Below are 18950 nucleotides of genomic sequence, written 5' to 3' on the forward strand. Positions count from 1 at the left end.
TCCGCCCTCTCCTCCATACCTGAGTTGGTGAGCGGAGATCCGTTAGAGGATGATCTCCTGAGGATGCGGAGGCCGTCGCTCCACGAGCGAGACTTGGGCAGCCTCTTCAGGAACCGCCCGAGTCGCCGCGACACCTGTCCAAAACAGGCGCCGCCCACGTCCCCTTCCGGATCACTCCTGACCTCGCCCAGGTGCAGCGAGACGCGGCCCAGAAACGTTTTGCTCACCCGGACGCCTTCCGCTCTCCTGGAGCCGACCCCGACTGTTGCCTCCCCTGTGGCCTCCACCTGGCCTGATATGAGAGGTGCTATCTGTGACATGGACGCACCATGGCGGTGGAACCATCCCACAGGCACCGACCTGTGCAGGTACCCTTGACTGGCTCTGCTGTCCTGGTCCTGGTCCTGACCGCCGCCGTCCCTCTGAGGGCTGCTCCAGCGCCACCCTGCTCGGACATCCCAGCGTAGCCACTCTGCCACCGGTGCCACGCTCCGAATAAACAGCCCTCTCTCCGCTCGCTCTGCCACCCCTCCACCTGTACTCCTCACACACTCCCCAATGGTCGAGCCTCCCCTCTCTGCTCCCCTCCGGTCTCCACCTGACTGATTCTTCTCAGCATACGTACGTAGGACCCAGGTCTGGGCTATAGATCATCCTTCGTCCGCTCTTCTTCCCCGTGTCTCTCCGTCTGTACTGCAGCACCCACACACTCTGCAGTAACAGTCAGCTTAAAACAAAACCCCCCCCCCCCAAGATGTAATCACAACTCTGATTTGGTAATCTCCTCTTGCCTCCTCGTCGCCCAGAGACAGAAGCCTTTCCTGCTTAAATGACTCTGCACTCGTACGTCAGCTGCTGTGGCGAAGCATCCGCACAAAAATCAGCAGACGCCACAGATCACTGCAGAGCTGCGGTTCCAGATGCTCGCTCCTCACCCTCCTCTCCCTCCTCTCCCTCCTCTCCCTCCTCTCCCTCCTCTCCCTCATCTCCCTCCTCTCCCTCCTCTCCCTCCTCTCCCCTCGACCCCTTCTCTCTCTCTCTGTCTCCTTGGAGTGAAGCCCCACAGTCTGAGGAAGGAGACGTGAGTCAGCTAGTACCACAACAGTAACACAACAAGTGTGTGTGTGTGTGTGTGTGTGTGGTCTGAGATGATGCACAGCCTCCTGTTATTAATACACACTGTTAAAGAGGCAGATGGTGAGACACTGGGAGTGATGCTGCTGCCCTACTTCAGAGAAAGTGAAAGGTTTAAAGGAACAGGCTTCGCTCACAAGCGCATGACATAACGATGAGCAGCGGCGTTCAAAGTGTATGTGGTGACATCATCATCGGTGCTGCAGTGTTGACTGTAGTTTGCTTCAAAACGATGAGGTGATGCTTATAACTCTTCTCTCAGAGCATCAGAGTGTCTTCGTCCGGTCCCCCGTCCCCTGACCACCTCCACCACTGCAGTCCTCCCATCAACCCCGTAACCAAGGACGACCTAAATATAGCCTTCCTGAAAACCCTCCATCGTCCTGCTGCACATTAAAACAGCACCGCGGCGTCGTTTATTCAAATATATAACCTAAAAACTCTTCCCTCCTGCTCACAGACGTACGTCGTAGGATCCGGCCGCACAGGGGTTAAAGCTACAAACACTTTGCAACGTGAACATGAAGTAAATCAATTGAGTTGATTCACTAACAGGTGCACAGTTGTCTGAGCCAGCAGTCAATCAATGTCTTCACTGAACGACAAACACAGAAAAAGAAAAAAGAGAAAAGCCAACAGAGGGCAGCACCCCTGCAGATTAACTCAGATACGTGAAAATCTTCTTTTTTTTTTAAGCTGTTTCTAAGTTCTCAGATACGTGAAAATCTTCTTTTTTTGAGCTGTTTCTAAGTGTTTGTTTTTGTTTACTTCTGAATACTCCGCCTTCAGGAAAGACTCACAAGATCAAGTGGTTTTTGCCAAGACAAAAACGCCATTTGTCCGAGTGAAGACTCCTTAGGAATTACACGAGGGGGAAAAAAAAAACAAATAAACGATACAAAAACTACTTTAACTAAGAACACACAGTACACAGACGAGGCCTTCAACACTCAACAAACCACCTCTGCAGCTCTGGGCTCAGTCTGTAGGGTTTTAACTTGTCATCTCTGGAGGAATGTTTGGCTGAACTCAAGTGAAAACTATATCCATCCCCGGGCGGGCAGAACAGGAACGGTGGTATGTCGGGACCAGGAGGTCATGAACTGTTTAACACAAACTCCTCTGCCGTGTTTTCTTCCTCCACTGTGAATGTAGCTTTGACAGAAGCAATGTGGAACAGATGAGAAAGTTCCAAAAACAAGGCCAGCACTGTGTTCACAGAGGGAGGAGTGAGGAGACCAGGAGTTTGGAGAAAACACCTCCTCTGGAGAGGGATCGGAGCTGAAAATGAACACACAGCAGAGGGGTATCTCAGGGTCTGGGGCATGTGGGTCGTTAGGTTTGTGTACATGTCCTACTTCTTGGCAGTGAAGATAGAGTACAATCATAGTGAAGGAGTACTGCTACCAGCTCATAACTAAGATATAGAGATACGTAGAATGAAAAATGATCAGCTTGTTAAAAAAACAGGTTTTCGTGGAATGCTAAGATCTCCGTGTGTAAACACGGGCTGTTTAAACTGACTGACGGCGTTTTGATGTTGTGAAATCTTGCTTCAAGGCACCGTGATCACCAGGGTGTTCACCTTTATACGAGACGGCTGACTTACTGGACCAACAAACCAGAGGTCAGACTTTATTTTCTTGAAGACCAGTTCACTTTGAGGAACAAGGTTTTCTGAGTACATCAGCTGATGAAGAGATAAGCCAGTTCACTTTGAGGAACAAGGTTTTCTAACTACATCAGCTGATGAAAAACACCCAATCCTCACCTTTAAATTCAACTCCATCTAATCTTATCTCTCAAACTAGCTCTTGTATATACACCATATATTTTAGCGTGAAGCAGCCATGTTTGATCTGTTGTCAGAGGAACAAACAGGATTTTGTCTCTAACATTTTCCTGGTTGACTTCATTGGTTGCTAAGAAACCAACTAGCGCCGCAGCCAAAGCAGCATTGTTGCCTGAAAGCTTGAACTGATAATTAATGCGATGTCTGACTCCATCTGCCGCTCTGTAATCCTAATATTTTCATCCCAGAGACAAAATCCCAGACAGTTCCCAGACACTCAGAGCAGAGATTATCCCGTCCGCGTCGCTGGCATCGCCTGACAGTCAGCACTCAGGGTGAAAATAATGAACAAAATCAAATCACGACACCAGTGAAAACAACAACACGGCACTTTTATCAGTTTTATTGATCTGATGTATCTTATCTCAAGAATCTGGCGATTCGATACATATCGCGATACAGAAGCAACAAAATGATTTATTGCGATATACAGCGATACTATAGGCACATCGTGCGATATACTGCGATACTACAGGCACATCAATATATTGAGGTTTATTTTTATTTCACTCTAGTAACTTTCAACATGGTAATCATACAATGCTTTTACATTCAGGTTACTAAAACTGGAAGAAAGTGATCTAGAAAATATAAAAATATAAGATGTAACGCAAATATATGCAGTCCCTGTACAATCACCTAGTGGTCAGAGGTTTAAATGCAACACAAAAAAATGAACCAATGCCATGAGTGTTTGAAAAAAATCCATACAGTGCTGAAGTATATCAATACAGTACTATGAAATGAAATATTGCGATATTTCAATGTAGTGGTATTTTCTTACACCCCTAGTTTTTACACTCATGTACATGAGGGTTTTTTACAGGAAGCAATTCCACGAAGCAAAACTCCATTCTCTTCTCCCAGGAGGAGTAAAAAATAAATAAAGGCAGCAGAAACGTGGGCCAAGGCAGACCAGGTCAGTACAGTACAACAACACGGCAGCAAACTGTGAGACTGTGAGCTCTGGCCAAAAGGACAGACTCCACCGGCCAAGATCTGCCCCCGGAGACGGCAGGGAAAGCTGCATCTCTTTTTATTCGAGATTCTTTTGCAATAAAAGCAACACGGACGGAGAAGCAGGCTGATAAATTACAGACAGAGGGAGTGAGGCACGCACTGAGACAAAGACAGAAAATGATGGTTGTTTATGGTTGCCTGGTCTCCGTCTCTCGCTCCCTGTCATTTGTTGGGTGTAGTTGAAAGGAGAGCATGTGTGCAGCTGCTTCTATTTCGGCAGATTTTCTTGCGACACTCACCACAAAAATACCCTGAAATGGCTACATTTGCCATGCTGTCATAAATGACCCCCAAGGCTGCGCACCACAGTCACGGCTGATGTTTGGAGGAGAAAGAAACAAAAAGGATAGATTGCTTTAGACTTGTGGACATGGTGCCACGGTAAAATAAAACGTACCGCGCGGAGCCACAGTCTTGAGGAAATATCTGTGCTTTTTTTTCTCTCCATATTTTAAAATAACAGCTTACAAGCAGAGCCCAGTTACAGATTACACCATGACTCACTACGATTGAGTCTAATTCATATTTATGTTTTACATTTTTTGCCAATTATTCTGATGCAACTGTTTGTAATAATTGATTATGAGAAATCATGCCACCAGGTGGCACTGATGCGAGTTAAAGGATGCAAATCATTCGTTATTACATCTGCCACCTAGTGCAGTGGTTCTCAACATTTTTTTTGGTCAAAATTACTATCGACCCCCAGAGACATTTTAGTAGCCGTCACTTCTCACAGTCAGGTGATCGCAGCTGTCAATCAAGATGCGCTAGTTGCTGCAAATTGTAAATGTTAAAAGAATAATAATTAGTTGAAAAGATATATTTTTATTCTGTAATCAATCAATCAATCAATCAACAGCTAGATATTAGTAGCCGTCACTTCTCACAGTCAGGTGATCGCAGCTGTCAATCAAGATGCGCTAGTTGCTGCAAATTGTAAATTTTAAAAGAATAATAATTTGTTGAAAAAAAAATTATTCTGTAATCAATCAATCAATAGCTAGATTTTTCAATCCATTACATTTGAATTCCAGACGGCCCCAAACGCAGGCCGCAACCCGAAGGTTGAAAACCACTGTTGTTAGCGACTCCTACCAGAGCGGTTGGTGCTTGTGAACGAAAACTGAGATTTTGGCCCGTCTGTAAATGTGTAATGTCTAACTGTGTGTGTTTGTCAGAACTGTGCTCCAGTGACCTCTGCTCTCGCTCCACTGGGCCCCAGCAGATCACACACTAAATCAGACATGGCCGCAGTGCCGGACCCCATCCCTCGCTGCACGATCGAATGTTTGCTCGATTCTCTTCCTACTGCTTCTAATTTCTCTTCTTTTCATTTCTTTGTCGTCCATCCAAGGTCTCGATATAATCTTGTTCTCACCTTCATTCCTCACTTGGTTCCAGTTTCTTTTTTCGCTCACTCTGTTTTTAGCCATATTTCCTTTCTCCTCATATCAGGCGCTCATCTTTACAGTGTCCTATAGCCATGACCCAGCCCCTATCACTCACACAGAGTTGCTGACAACAAGCCAACTCAGCAGTTGCTTTCACTGGACTGCACACCAAATCCAAAACACAGTACTGTGCAGCACAGGCTGTCTGCATGTTTACATACAAACAATAAACACAGACGGTGTAAAAGACACGAGTTCAAGTCAAAACGACTCCATGTAGCAGTATTTAATACATTATGTCTGTAATAAATACTTCGTTCTTACATGGACCCAAAAAAGCGACACCTTTACTGCACCTAATCGTCAGCTCGACACACACACACACACACACAGATGTTTCCATTGTCCTGGTGGATTTCAACAGTGTGTGTCGGTGTAAATTCTTCTGTCTCTGCCTGGCTCTTTGAGCTCAAGCTACAAATCACACCGACTCTGGGAGGCAAAGCTGGACGGACCTGATAATGAGCTTTCCATGGAAGATTCCTGGCTGCGTCTCATCAGTGAAACAAAGAAAAAAGAAAAAAAAGCCTCTCCTCCATCATGGAGTGATGGGTGGAGATAGAACAACACAGACAATTCAGAAGAAACAGACGTAAAAATGTACCAGCCATAAAAGACCAGTCTCTCTCTCACCGACATAGAGAGAAACAGAAATACAGCGTTGGTGCAGAACATAAAAAAAAATCAAAGTGCAGGAGGAACAGATGATGTGCCAAGAACGGGAACCAGGTTTTGGGTTCCAAGGCGATGCTCAAATGTAGGTCTGGGTTTAAGCTAATCCTGATAACCTAAATCCCCAGCACACCTCCCCACAGCTCGGAGCTTCTTCTTAATTGAGTTTGAATGGCAGCTAAGAGACCTTTCAGTTGCTGCTACTGCCCCCACTTGGTCTATTTTCCCTTCATTCATCGTTTGTTTTCATTAATTTTCATTTCATTCTTCCATCTTTTTACGACCGTTTTTGGCCCACGGGCCTTGAGTTTAACATATGTGACATAGGGCCAGTTGTCCTGCTGTAAACGAACTGACAACAGACTGTGAGGTCAGTGTGTGATTAAAATGACTCAGGTGTTTCACACCATGACTCGGTGGATTAATGTTATAGTCGGTAAAATATTCTTTAATTCACTCTTAGTTTTGGTACTAGTTTTTTCCAGCCTTTGTTTTGACACTTCTCTCTAAAACAGTCAAGGTTGGAGTACTGACAGTACTGACAGTACTGACAGTACTGATATGCGCTGTACTGTGTACTATGTATTGTACATGAAAGCAGTAATACAGTAAACTGTACTCACTCTGACATTTCACCGCCCGAGTTGTGATCTTACAGCTGCACGCGTCACACCAGTCCTGCGTGACGGGCTTGGCTTCAAACCGGTGTCCTTCACCCGTCTCGGTCTTCACACGGGGGTCACCCTCCTGGGTGAAGATGGACCAGGCCTCCAGGCGGAAGGGCTCCTGCCGGGACAGCCTCACCACTCCGCTCTTGCCCTGGGTGACCCGCTCCAGGGGGAGACCGCTGCTCACAACAGCCGCTGACGGTGACGCTGAAGACGGGGAGGAAACACTGTGGTGACCGCTGCTCCGACACTCTCGCCGGCCGTGCTGTGGCGGCGCCCCGTTGTGCGCGTCTCCATTCAGCAGCATGATGCTGACGCCTGACCTCCGGCCACTGGAGTCACAGTTACAGACGACACTGTGTCCCGAGCGTTTCTCTTCGGTACCGGACACTGAGGTCCTGTCGCAGTCCGCGTTCCCCTCCGCTCTGTGCCGGTCCTGGCTACGTGGATGACACGCGGCTCTGCATCCTTCAGCTGCTCTTAGCGCCGCTTCTGCTCCAGGTTCTGGACCCACGCGCGGAGGTGTCGGCTCTCCTCCAGCGGCTGTGGACTCCACGCTGCCCCTGCTGCTTCTCCTGAACATCATCTTCTCTCGGGAGGCTTTCCTCTGAGGGGTGATCTTCTTAATTTTGAGGGGAAGGGGTGTGGGTCCCGAGTCCAGCCTGTGCTGACCCACCACACTGACAGACGCCATTATCCTCGACCCTTAGAGAGAGAGAGAGAGTGTGTGTGTGTCTGTGTGTGTCGTGTGTTTTCACTGCGTGTTCTGAATGTAAACTCCACTCACGCCCGCAACAAGCGTGTAGTAGTGACGCAGAGGAGGTGACAGCTTTAAATGCAGCGTGGGCGCGTACCCCGTAGGCGGGAGCGCGCACGGATCACTGATTTACATAGGTCAGGTTTGAGTTGACATTTAATGCAGAGTTAAGATGACGGCAGATGTAAAAATGTCGTTCCTTTTCCTGTGCAGCTGATTTACTGATGGGTTCTCAAACTCTACCAAAAAACAAAAAACATTTCAGTCAGTATTTCTGACTGTACCTAATAATCATACACCTGATCTGGACTTATGAGGAATTTAATGAGCATAATTTTGAGGGGAAGGGGTGTGGGTCCCGAGTCCAGCCTGTGCTGACCCACCACACTGACAGACGCCATTATCCTCGACCCTTAGAGAGAGAGAGAGAGTGTGTGTGTGTCTGTGTGTGTCGTGTGTTTTCACTGCGTGTTCTGAATGTAAACTCCACTCACGCCCGCAACAAGCGTGTAGTAGTGACGCAGAGGAGGTGACAGCTTTAAATGCAGCGTGGGCGCGTACCCCGTAGGCGGGAGCGCGCACGGATCACTGATTTACATAGGTCAGGTTTGAGTTGACATTTAATGCAGAGTTAAGATGACGGCAGATGTAAAAATGTCGTTCCTTTTCCTGTGCAGCTGATTTACTGATGGGTTCTCAAACTCTACCAAAAAACAAAAAACATTTCAGTCAGTATTTCTGACTGTACCTAATAATCGTACACCTGATCTGGAGTTATGAGGAATTTAATGAGCAATCTGGTGATTTGGTGCCGCAGCTGGGCCCTGGGCCACAGGTTGATCCAGATCTAGGCTGTAGACTGTAAACAATGATTTACATACAACTGTGTTGTGTCAAATATTTTTTCGCCTAATCTGTCACAGCAGAACTTCACACTGACAACAGCTGATGTTTTGATATAATGTAGTTTCACTCGTTGAAGCGGAAAAGATTAACGTCTTTAGTTACATTTTATAATGAAGAAATCCGGAAAAGAAAGAAAGAAAAAAAAAACCCTTCCTACAAACAGAAGGACTTGGTGGAGTAACCATAGGCAACAGGAGCAAAATAACATCTGCAGGGAAGTTAGTTTTACCTTGGAAATAAAGGGCTTTGCTGAGGAAATGTAGAGTCTAAACCCAAAGAAAGAAAATGTCTGAATCAACATAAATTGAGTTAATCACGAGTTTACTGGTCCACTGTATGAGGGTCGAGTGAAAAGGTTGAATCACTTTTTTCTCTACATTTCCTGTCTATAAGCAGTTTCTCTTTTCTTCTGTGTCTCGTGCAGCAGGTCTGAACATGAAATCCAGTTCCTATAAAATATAGAGTTTCGGGAAAAGAGGAGGAAAAAAAATCTGATGGAAACAGATCACAACCTGTTGTAAATCTTTATCAAGTTCAAGTGAGGGTTGAACAGAAAACACAGGTCGGCATCTCACGAGTATTTAATACAGTCGTTAGAGACGGGTCTGACATCTTTAATAATTAAAACTAACCCTCGTACAGTACTGACTAATATGAACCACTGACCCAACAACAGACAGTAATGATCTGTGGAGCTGCCTGACAATGGATCGTTTCATCGTCTTTGAGAAATAAAAACAGAAGATCTGAAACACTTGAACCCGTCAAGTAGATCGGTCGGTTGATTTTATCGGGCCGTTACATCATAATTATGTAATATTGGTAAGATCGCTTTGCAAAATTTGCTGGACGTTTACCTCCGTTTTGGGGGCTGCATATATCAGAATCAGAAATTGTTTGGACAATATCAGCAACACGTTACTATCGGACATCCATGTTTTGATTATGTCATGTCGGAATTACACTCAGCCTCCAAATCACCATGAGAAAATATCAAGTGAATCTCAGCCTTGTTTGTGTGGGTTGAAAAAAAAAAAAACACAAACACAAAATTTCCCCTTTGCCAAATAACCGTCATATGAGCAGCAGGAAACCACAGAGCAGCGAATCCCCCTACGTGTAGAAACCCCCAGGGTCAGGAGTCGCAGTGGGAGGTGAACTTTCATTTTCACACACCGTGTTTCCAGTGTCAACAACAAACACCTCGTCTTCATTCATTTCTCCCTTTAAACACAACAAGTAAATGATAAAAAAATAAATTGTCAACAAGGATGGAGTCGTTCAGAAACTGAAACAAAAAACAAAAACGATCACGTTTTACTGCTTCGTCACGGACGTTTAAATGAGTTGAAATGAAAATAAAAAACAAATGTTCTTACTTTCACTTTATGGCACATGTGACTTTACTGACTGGAGTAACGTTTCCCAACTCTCGACTCAGCCCAGTCTCCCTGATTTCATCTTTTCTCTTTTACAGTTAAAACCTGATAAATTACTCATGATTTTCATGAGTAATTTATCACCGCAGATAAACAACAACAATGACCAAAAAACAAACTAAAACTGCTTCATCACTATTGACAATCAGTGATGTAATCAACCAGTGGTTCATTACTTTGACAGCACATCTACACAGATGACCCACTGACCGAGGAGGCATTGGGAAATTTTTTTTTTCCCCACTCTACACATTATTATAACCATGAAAACCAAGAGAACTCATTTGTCAGGTTGAACGATCCATTTGAATGTTTCTTCTGATGCTACCGGAAAAAAAGTGAGAAAAAAAAACCCCTTAAAAAACCAGTGAGGTCGATTAATTGACGTCGTTTCTGTCCATTCTTCTGACAGTCCGTCAGTGTTACTGCCTATTAGAAATACAGCAACACTAAAAGCATTAACGAGGTTTATATTGAACTGATGTGCTGAGTCCTCAACCGCACACACTCACACACACACACTCACTCACACACACACACTCTTCCCTTCCCACGTTGTTCAGGCTTCTTATCTGGAAATGGAGAATTCACAGTTATTGATCGTCTTCAGTCGCTTCCTCCGCAGCAACATTAACCGCTGACACTTCCTGAAAGGAGATCCAGTTCAGTGTTCTCTGCTGTGAGGATGACCTGAGCTTCTTGTCGAAGGGCTGAGGATGTTGTACTTGGAATTGTTAAGAGTTTATGAGCCAGGTCGACTTTGACTTTGGTCAGAGTGTGGAGGGTTTGGACAAGCTGCTGTGCAGGGCCGCTGCAGTGTTCACTGCACCCAGACTGTGAGGACCAAGAACATACAGTGTAATCAGTGAAGACATAAATGTGAGGGTCAGCGGGAGGACATGCTGGAGCAGGACTTGTTCTCCTGACTCACCTCTCGATGACCGTGTTGTTATTCTGAAGCTCTCTGACCAGAAGCTCCATCTCCTCCTTCAGGTGGTGCATCCTGTCAGGAAGTCAGACGTGTTAGCTTTGGAGTTAGAGATGCACAGGTCGACACCGTTAGCTACCAGTGATACGGAACTGATAAAAAAAACAAACAAAACTTTTCCAAACAAAAGCATCATTTTTTTTCGTGAGGACAAACTCACACTCACATTTAGGAGCTGATGAGTCGTTAGCATGGGAATATTTGACAGTGAGTCATGAAAGTTCACCAGTTCACCATTTGTAATATCAGTTACTGAAAGGTTAACGAATCCGATTTTTTTTCTGACATGAAATATCAGTTACTGAAAGGTTAACGAATATGATATGACATGAACAGAGATGATTTGGATGGGAAAAAAAAAGAGGCAAAACCTGACGTTAAAGTTCAGAAGTTCCTCCATATGTTAGCAGTTAAAAGCTACTCTTTTTATTATTATTATTTGAAAAAATAGACCTTAAGAACTTTATTTTGAAAGTTGTTGAATTGAAGGGAGTAACTGTGACTGAGTGCAGTTTGTTGGAAATGTTTTTTTCTGTTTATGTTGTCAAGTCACTCTTACTGGAAAAAAACAAAAACAAAACGGAAATTAATATCAGCTCAAAAAAAATTACAATCAGTGCATCTCTAAAAATCTGTGTATCAACCACAGAAATGTTGTTAAATGAGAAGATGAATTCACTGCTGTGGTGCAGACACAAATCACTGTGCTCTGACTTTTTTTTTCCCTCCTCTGGTAAAACTGCAGGATTAGCAGTTCATAAACAGTTGTTATTTGACCATGAACACGGGTGAAAAGGTGCAGATCTAAAATCAAATATAAACATTTTTCATGTGACCTGGTTTGTGTTTCCTGGGCTGAAGCTGTGTGAACAGGTTCTAACAAACACAAAGACCACACAAGTTCACACCTGGACACCATCTGATCTTTGTCCTGCGCTGTGACTCCCGGCTGCTGCTCTGTTCTGTTGGCCTGCAGACTGGAGAGCATTCTGTCCAGAACCTGAGAAACACAGATGAGAAACAAAAAAAAAAAAAAGAATTGTCAAATTACATGATCTGCAATTACTGAAAAACAATAAAAAAACCAATTGGTCCTCAAAGACTGTGGATATGTAACAGAGCAGCACCAGAACAAAGACAGTTGACTGCTGACCTGGACAACGACAGAACACAAGAAGCTCTTTGCTCAGTTCTATGTCAGTGGCAGAGACTAATCGGTACCTTATTCTGGCACTGCTCAGTCCGCTCCAGGTCTGCCAACAGGCCTGTGGAGAAAGAGGTGAAGTCATGCAGTCGTGTCTGCATCTCCTGTAAGATGCTGCGAATCCAGGGACAAAAGACAGCAGTGAGTACAAGAAGAAAACGGAACCTACTGAGTCTGAATCTCTCTTATGAAGAGAAACAAAATAAATAACCAAAAAAAACAACAATACAAGAACAAAATATACATACAAGTTTTAATCTATTTGTATCTCAATGAGGGAAATAAATATGAGCATAAATTTAAGATTTTTTTAAGATCAGAAAAGGAGGAGAAAGTCTGTCAAACCAAGGAAACAAATACACGTATTTGTTACTAATGTGACTAAAAAATTCAGTTCCTTTATCAAGCTGTGAATGAGGTGAACAATTTCTCACAGCGCAGGAGTCGACTGCTGCGTCTGCTGCGTGTGCGTTTTCACTCTCCTCTCTGCAGAGATGCTGCAGATGGAGGAACAGAGGAGAACAACGCAGCTGCAGCAGAGTCTGGTGTTCACGCCTCAGCACACAGAACAATCACCGTGAGTGGAAAAAAAAATGATCAAGAGCATCTCCTGCTAATGAGACCAAATGAGTCGACTACTGATTCACTAATATCTACACCTGGATTTTAATCCATCCAAGCCGTGGCTGAAGTAGTTGATAAACATGCATTTATACAGTAGAGCCAATTACAACAAGCCAGATGTGATGACCAATGGCATGGCTGAAAAAATATTGGATTTGAATGAAGGAGAGACTGAAGAGGCCAATCACCCAGCTCATTGAATAAAGGAAGTAAAATGACACATTAATATATGTTTCCTACTCTGAGACAAATAACAACAAATTTCAAAGTGTATTTGAAATGAACTTGGACCCCAAACTAATACGTCTGCGACAGCTTGGGAAGCCCCCGCCCCCTACTTTGGGAACCGCCACTTAAAGTAAATGCTTCTATCTAAATGTCAGTAATGTTTTCATATATATGAGTGCATATATTAGACAATATTCCAATTCTATTTCAATGTTAGTGAAGAACCACCTGCTCCATGTCCCCACTGAGGCCAGCAGCTCTCGGTATCTGTGCACACAGTCATCTCTGAACAGAGACTTCACTCGTTTGATGTGAGTCGACAGGTGGATTCTGGGAAACAAAGAAAAAATAAAAGGAGATTTATTGTAGGGGGCGCTCATGCCAGAACCAGTACTGTCTAAATGAGCTGGACATAGAAGAACATAGAGTTATATTTACTTTTCAAACTTGTGGATTTGTTCATCGTTATAAGACAACTCTGTGATGAAAAAAGAGGAGGTCGTCAAAAAAAAGGTCATTAAATTTGTTGTTTGGACCCAGACTTTCACATTATTTTCCTAAAAAGAGAAACACACGTACTGCCGGTGAGTCTGTCCTTGCGATACTGCTGGTGAATCGCTGTTATCTTCTGAAGGAGCGTCTCCATTTTCTGGCAGCTGCAAAAACAAAAACAGTCCAGGGATCCCAGTTAAAGAGCTGTTTTCTAACCGTGGGTTTCACACCTGCACCTCATCTACCTCTTATCACTGGCCTGGCTCTCCGTGAACTTGGCCTGTTCTATCAGCAGCTGCTCCAGTCGGTTCTGGAACTCGTGTATTCCTGCGGCGTATATGGGCAGATGTTGGTGAACCTGTGGAGGAAGTAAAAGACAGAACTTTTTACAGCAACTGCTCATGTAAAATAAATAAATAAATAAACACACATTCATTTAAAATATCTGGGGTCTTATTTTTTTCTCCCTCAAGCATCATTTAATTATTTCTTATCCAAACTATTTGCTGTTCCATGTCTCCAGTGTTTTATGAATGGACATAGACATAATGCTAAGATGCCTCAAAAAATGGGGTCTTAAAATGTTTACTCTAATGATGACGGATGACGGCGGTCATAAAACTACTGAGGGTTTCTGAATTATCTTCATCACTGATCAGTGGAAGAACTCACCAGCTGGAGTTTCTGATCTGATGAACCTTGGTTTTCTGAGTTAAAACCACTGAGGGGAGAGGGGGTGGGGGGAGAGAGAGGGAGAGAGAGAGAGAGAGAGAGGGGGGGAGGGGGAGAGAGAAGTTTTCATATGCAAAAAAGTAAGTGTACTATAAGCAACTATAACAATGAAGACTGGATTATTGACAATACAGGAATAAGAATTATGAATATATTTCTACTGTTTATTTACACATTTTATAACTTTTTTTAACCTACAGCTGGGTGCAGCTTATAAACGGTGCATTTTTATTTCCATGCAGTACTGTTCAGGAGTGCAGCTACAATCTAAAGAACCGAGGTGCTCTACATCTGCTGCTCTGCACCAACAACACCATTCTTGTTAATGTTAAACCTCCAGGATTAACCATTGTGACCAATCAGTGATTAAAACCAACGTCCCACAGTGGAGAAGGACTGAGAGTGCAGCCAACTGTAGTCACATCAGAACATGAATCCTGACGTGTGGAGAGACAAACTCACAACGTGTGACTCCTCTGCTGTAGGACGAGGCAGGACTGCAGTCTGACGGTGATCAGTGCGATGCTGTGAACGGCTTCTCCACACTCTCTCCGCAACTTCATCCTGGAAGTGTCAAAAAAAAAGAAAAATGGAGGCAGTGAGTGCCGCAGCTACTAAACAGAACTCCTGGAGATTTAGAGGCCTTCCTCACATGTAGCTGTAGTATCCCTGCAGCAGCAGCTCTGTGTGTGTGCGCAGCGACCGCACGATCCTCAGATACTGGTGAACCACTCCGACCATCGCCTGGGCAGAGAAACGGGTTGAAGGGAAATCATAAAAAGTCAATCATGAGGCAGTTTGTCACACACAAACATCCTGTTAGACATGAGTGTGATCAAAATAGTTACCTTGGAGAAACTGTAATCTGCCACAACTTCAAATCTGGATGGGATGACAGGAGACTCTGCTGCAGAAAAGAGAGTAAAAAATAATTCTAAGATATTATGTTTATATAATATAATAGGACTGTTTTCATGTTGTGTATTATGTTCTTATCATTGTGTTTGTGTTTCTATCAGACATGACTTACTCTGTATGTCCAAATTATATAATTATATAAATATTATTGTTGTAAAATATGATGCAATACTTAATATATTCCTCTGTAGCAGTTGACACCAATGTTGTTATTTAAACACACTGTGGGGAAAAAGTTTCCATTTCATTGAAGCTCGTTGAGCTTGAATTGTTTACAGGGTCAGACGCCTGACCTGGGGTCAGACCAGATGTCATAGAGTGCTGGGCAGTCAGTCAGTCTACAGTTGACAATCTGACTGAGGACTGTAGACCAATTAATACTGTTGAAGACAACAGTTTGACTGAAGTTTTGAAGGCAGCTCTTCAGGAACGACGTGCACCGTAATGACTAAAATCCACCAACTAAACTATGGTTGGTCTTACGTTCTCTGAAGGGCAGGCTGACGTTAGCCTCAGGCTTGTAGCTGAGCAGCAGCAGGGGCTGGGTAGGTGAACTGCGTGGGAGGTTGACCACCTTCATGTTGCCCTCCAGGGGGAGGTCATGACCCAGGTAGAGCAGATGTTGCTGCTGAAGCCCTATACCAGTCTGGGACGCCACCTCCTCGAAAAAGACCGACACTCTGGACAAAGAGACGGATTCAGTTTAAACAACGGCAGCGGTCGACTAGCCATCCAGCATGTGGTCATTTACAGTAGCCGTAACAGACGTACGTGTTGTAGTGGTGTACATAGATGGAGTGGACCGCGGCCTGCTGCAGAGCAAAGAGATGAACCGGCTGACGCTGCAGTATGTCTGTGGTGGCTGTGAAAAACTGGTCAAAGCCCCAGCACTGCTGCTGGTCTGCCTCCAGGATACCTGCTAGGACTGGGACTAAGAGCGCCTTCAGACCCCTGCGGACACACAGACGGAGAGAGACACACAGACGACATTAGAGGGATTCTGGGAAATGAAAGCATCACGTGCTTCCATATAAATGTTTTATTTTTTTTTTCATGTTTGCTCAGTGACCTACAGGGACAGTTGGCAGCTGTGAGGCAGGTCGTAGCTCCAGTCTATAGGTCCACCCTCCACCCGCTGTATTCCAGCGATGGCATCTGTGGGTTTCTGTGTAGTTATTTTAAACCTGCATCAAACACCAACGTCAGTGATCGTGGATTAGAAGTTACTAAAGTGGAAGTGACACTGAAACTAGGCCGCAGGTGGGAATGAAAAAAAAAAGAGATCCTGTTATGGTCCACAGTTCTTGGTAATGTCAATAATGTCACTGCAGCATGAACTAAAAAAAGATCTAAATGAACAAACAGTGAAAACAGTGTAATTCAAACACTCGTCAGTTAAATAAAACCCAGGTTTAAACTTTAACGTCACTAAGGATTTGGTGTTAACCACGGCATAGCTTATTTTCTACAGTTAAGATTTAAAGTTAACCTTGAGATTATCAAATCAGCCTCATGATAGGGATGAGGCACCAGTAACTTTCTTAGAGGTTAGGGTTTCAGCTGGTTATGAATTTACACTGCAGCACTATAAAGAACCTGAACTTTAAATAATGCACTTTTCTAAAAGTCTGTATTATCACACCAGTTACTGCATCACATCAAATACATGTAGTAGATGTTTATGACCTTTAAAAAAACAACAACAAAAACAACAGAAGAACAAAATATATTTACTCACATCAGAGGTTTGTTTCTGCGAGGTCCTTCGAAGGGTGTGAAAGGGAGACTCCCAGTGGCAGTATGGTAAAATGTCACACCAATGCTCCACAAGTCAACGCTCACTCCATAGGACTTCTGGTGAGGTTTACGCAACACTGCGCGTTCATACATGTCTGGATGCTACACAGAAACACACACAGAAACACACGTTGTTAGTCGTTGTTAGTTTAAACTCACTTAAAGATTTTTCTATATTTTATGATTATTTAATATCGGGTATATTTTGCCATTTGGCCACCAGACGGCGCCCCAGTCTTCAAAAGCAGTGTATTGGCATTGTTTGGCCTGATTTTTTTTTATCCATTCAGTTCCGTTTCAAAGCTCACCAGATATTCCTCAGTCCCGTAGATGGACATAAACTTCTCATCATCCTCCAGCTCTCTTGCTGCTCCAAAGTCTGTCAGTTTGTAAACAGACCTGCCGTCCTCTCCCACCTGACGCATGATGTTGCCCGGCTTGATGTCTCTGTGAACCACTCCGTTCTCACGTAGGTGGTTCATCCCCTGCACTGAACGCAGCGTGACAAGAATTCGTTGACGAGGGAGGGATTCAATTACAGGGCAATATGAAACGAGAAGGCAACCCACCTACACACTGTAGCACCGTGAGGAACTCAGGCTCAGGGAGGCCGAAGGCATTCTCCGGTTCCTCCAGCAGACTGAGCAGACTTCCACCTGAACAATATTCCATCACCAGTACCTTCTGCTTAGAGGGAAGCTAGAGACAAGGGAAACCTCTCAACATGACTTCAAAACATTTTTTTTATTTCTATTTGCTAACATCATCAGATCTGATCATTTTAGCAACTCAGGGTTAAGGAGTACATTTTTATAGTTATTTGTTGTTGTGTTTTTTTTTAGCAGCGTCACCTCTTCCACAGTGTGCAGCTTGACAATGTTGCTGTGGTTGAGCTTCCTCAGCATCTCAAACTCTCTCATCTGGACATCGTGGGGACGGTTGTAGCTCTGCAGGTTTTGGGGTTTTTTTTTTTTTTTGGTCGCCTCCACAGAACTTTTTATTTAAACTCTGTAAAACACTTTCCTAAAGAAAACGCTATTCTCATTAAACACACAAAATAATCTTTCAAATCAGTTCAATTTCCCCAGGTGATTATCAACGTCCTGCCTTGATCTGTATTTTGTCTTTGACTCTCAGCAGGAGGAAACATTGTATTAAGATGAATGAAAATCATTAATTACAAAATACAGTATATTTAATGGTTTTCAATAGCACCAAAATCCTATCAGCATATTTGTCATCTTTTACCGACTTTTGATCAACATTTGTGAACAGCTTATTGGTTGGAAGTGAATGTCAAATCCTCTGTGACAGTTTTGTTGTTGTTTTTTTTTTAAAAATTGTCTTCAGTCTTCCAGTAAAGGTGCATGGTAACAATTTAAATAAGCAAGTGTCTATATTGAAGGCAGTCTCAGTGGTTTTAACAGACACATTATTTGGACCCAATGATGTAAATATTTGTATAAAACCATAGTAATACAGAGAGAAAACCTCTGTCTCATCAGGTACGGAGCGTGAGATTCATGTCAGTGTGTCACACGAACACACATCAAAAAGGTAAATGTAGACCATTTTTATTGTTGAGTTGATCAAACACCGATTGCAGCACAAAGAACATTCGGAGTCAACCCACACAAACCACCACCGTCTCGAATTTGCCCCACATCCTTCAGCTGTCTTTGAAGAAAACAGTAGGTGTTGATCAAACACGGTAAGATGATTGAGAATGACTTTCTTGGACTCAAAATAAAACAACATTAAAGCGTGCTTTAAGGATTGCTGCTGAAAATATTCAACGCACCTTGTTGCGTGCTTTGTACACACTCGCAGTCGCCCCTTGACCCAGGACGTCCTGCAGTGACCACAGGTAGTTGGTCGTGCTGGCTGTCACCACCGACATGCTGGGAGAAAAGGAGAGAATGATGATTAAAAAAAAAAAAAACAACGACAGGAGGATGTACGTGCTGGCATCACTGGGCAAACTTTTTGACTTGTTGGCCACAATGGGTCCTAAAATGGGGCCAGAGAGATGTTCATGTGAACTAAGAAAAATTACATGTAAAAA

The 18950-nt window shown here is 43.8% G+C and overlaps 2 protein-coding genes across 3 annotated transcripts in view; both read right to left on the reverse strand.

Moving 5' to 3' along the window:
* The window catches only part of rassf5 (Ras association domain family member 5), a 26858-nt gene extending 19439 nt beyond the window's left edge, over positions 1-7419 (reverse strand). The window contains exon 1 of the mRNA XM_008320185.3: positions 6756-7419. Within this exon, the coding sequence (XP_008318407.2) occupies positions 6756-7386 (631 nt within the window). The 5' untranslated portion in view covers positions 7387-7419. The remainder of the gene's footprint in view (positions 1-6755) is intronic.
* Positions 7420-8973: 1554 nt separating this feature from the next.
* Positions 8974-17864, reverse strand: ikbke (inhibitor of nuclear factor kappa B kinase subunit epsilon). 2 transcript variants are annotated; one of them, XM_017036981.2, is made up of 19 exons: positions 17737-17864; positions 17455-17584; positions 17194-17375; positions 16827-16987; positions 16162-16272; positions 15860-16039; positions 15572-15768; positions 15019-15077; positions 14823-14914; positions 14633-14734; positions 14111-14159; positions 13684-13796; positions 13526-13602; positions 13385-13424; positions 13175-13276; positions 12112-12208; positions 11799-11890; positions 10834-10905; positions 8974-10736 (listed from the first exon to the last, which is right to left on the reverse strand). In XM_017036981.2, exons 1-19 carry the CDS (start codon positions 17803-17805, stop codon positions 10673-10675), a joined length of 1989 nt encoding a protein of 662 aa, XP_016892470.1. In that variant the 5' UTR covers positions 17806-17864; the 3' UTR covers positions 8974-10672. The 2 variants fall into 2 exon arrangements, with proteins under 2 accessions (XP_016892470.1, XP_024915561.1); XM_025059793.1 differs by having other exon boundaries at positions 15019-15074; positions 17737-17840.
* Between the last annotated feature and the right edge of the window lie 1086 nt (positions 17865-18950).

This window comes from Cynoglossus semilaevis, chromosome 11 (genome assembly GCF_000523025.1).
Source record: "Cynoglossus semilaevis isolate Cse_v1.0 chromosome 11, Cse_v1.0, whole genome shotgun sequence".
NCBI lineage: Eukaryota > Metazoa > Chordata > Actinopteri > Pleuronectiformes > Cynoglossidae > Cynoglossus > Cynoglossus semilaevis.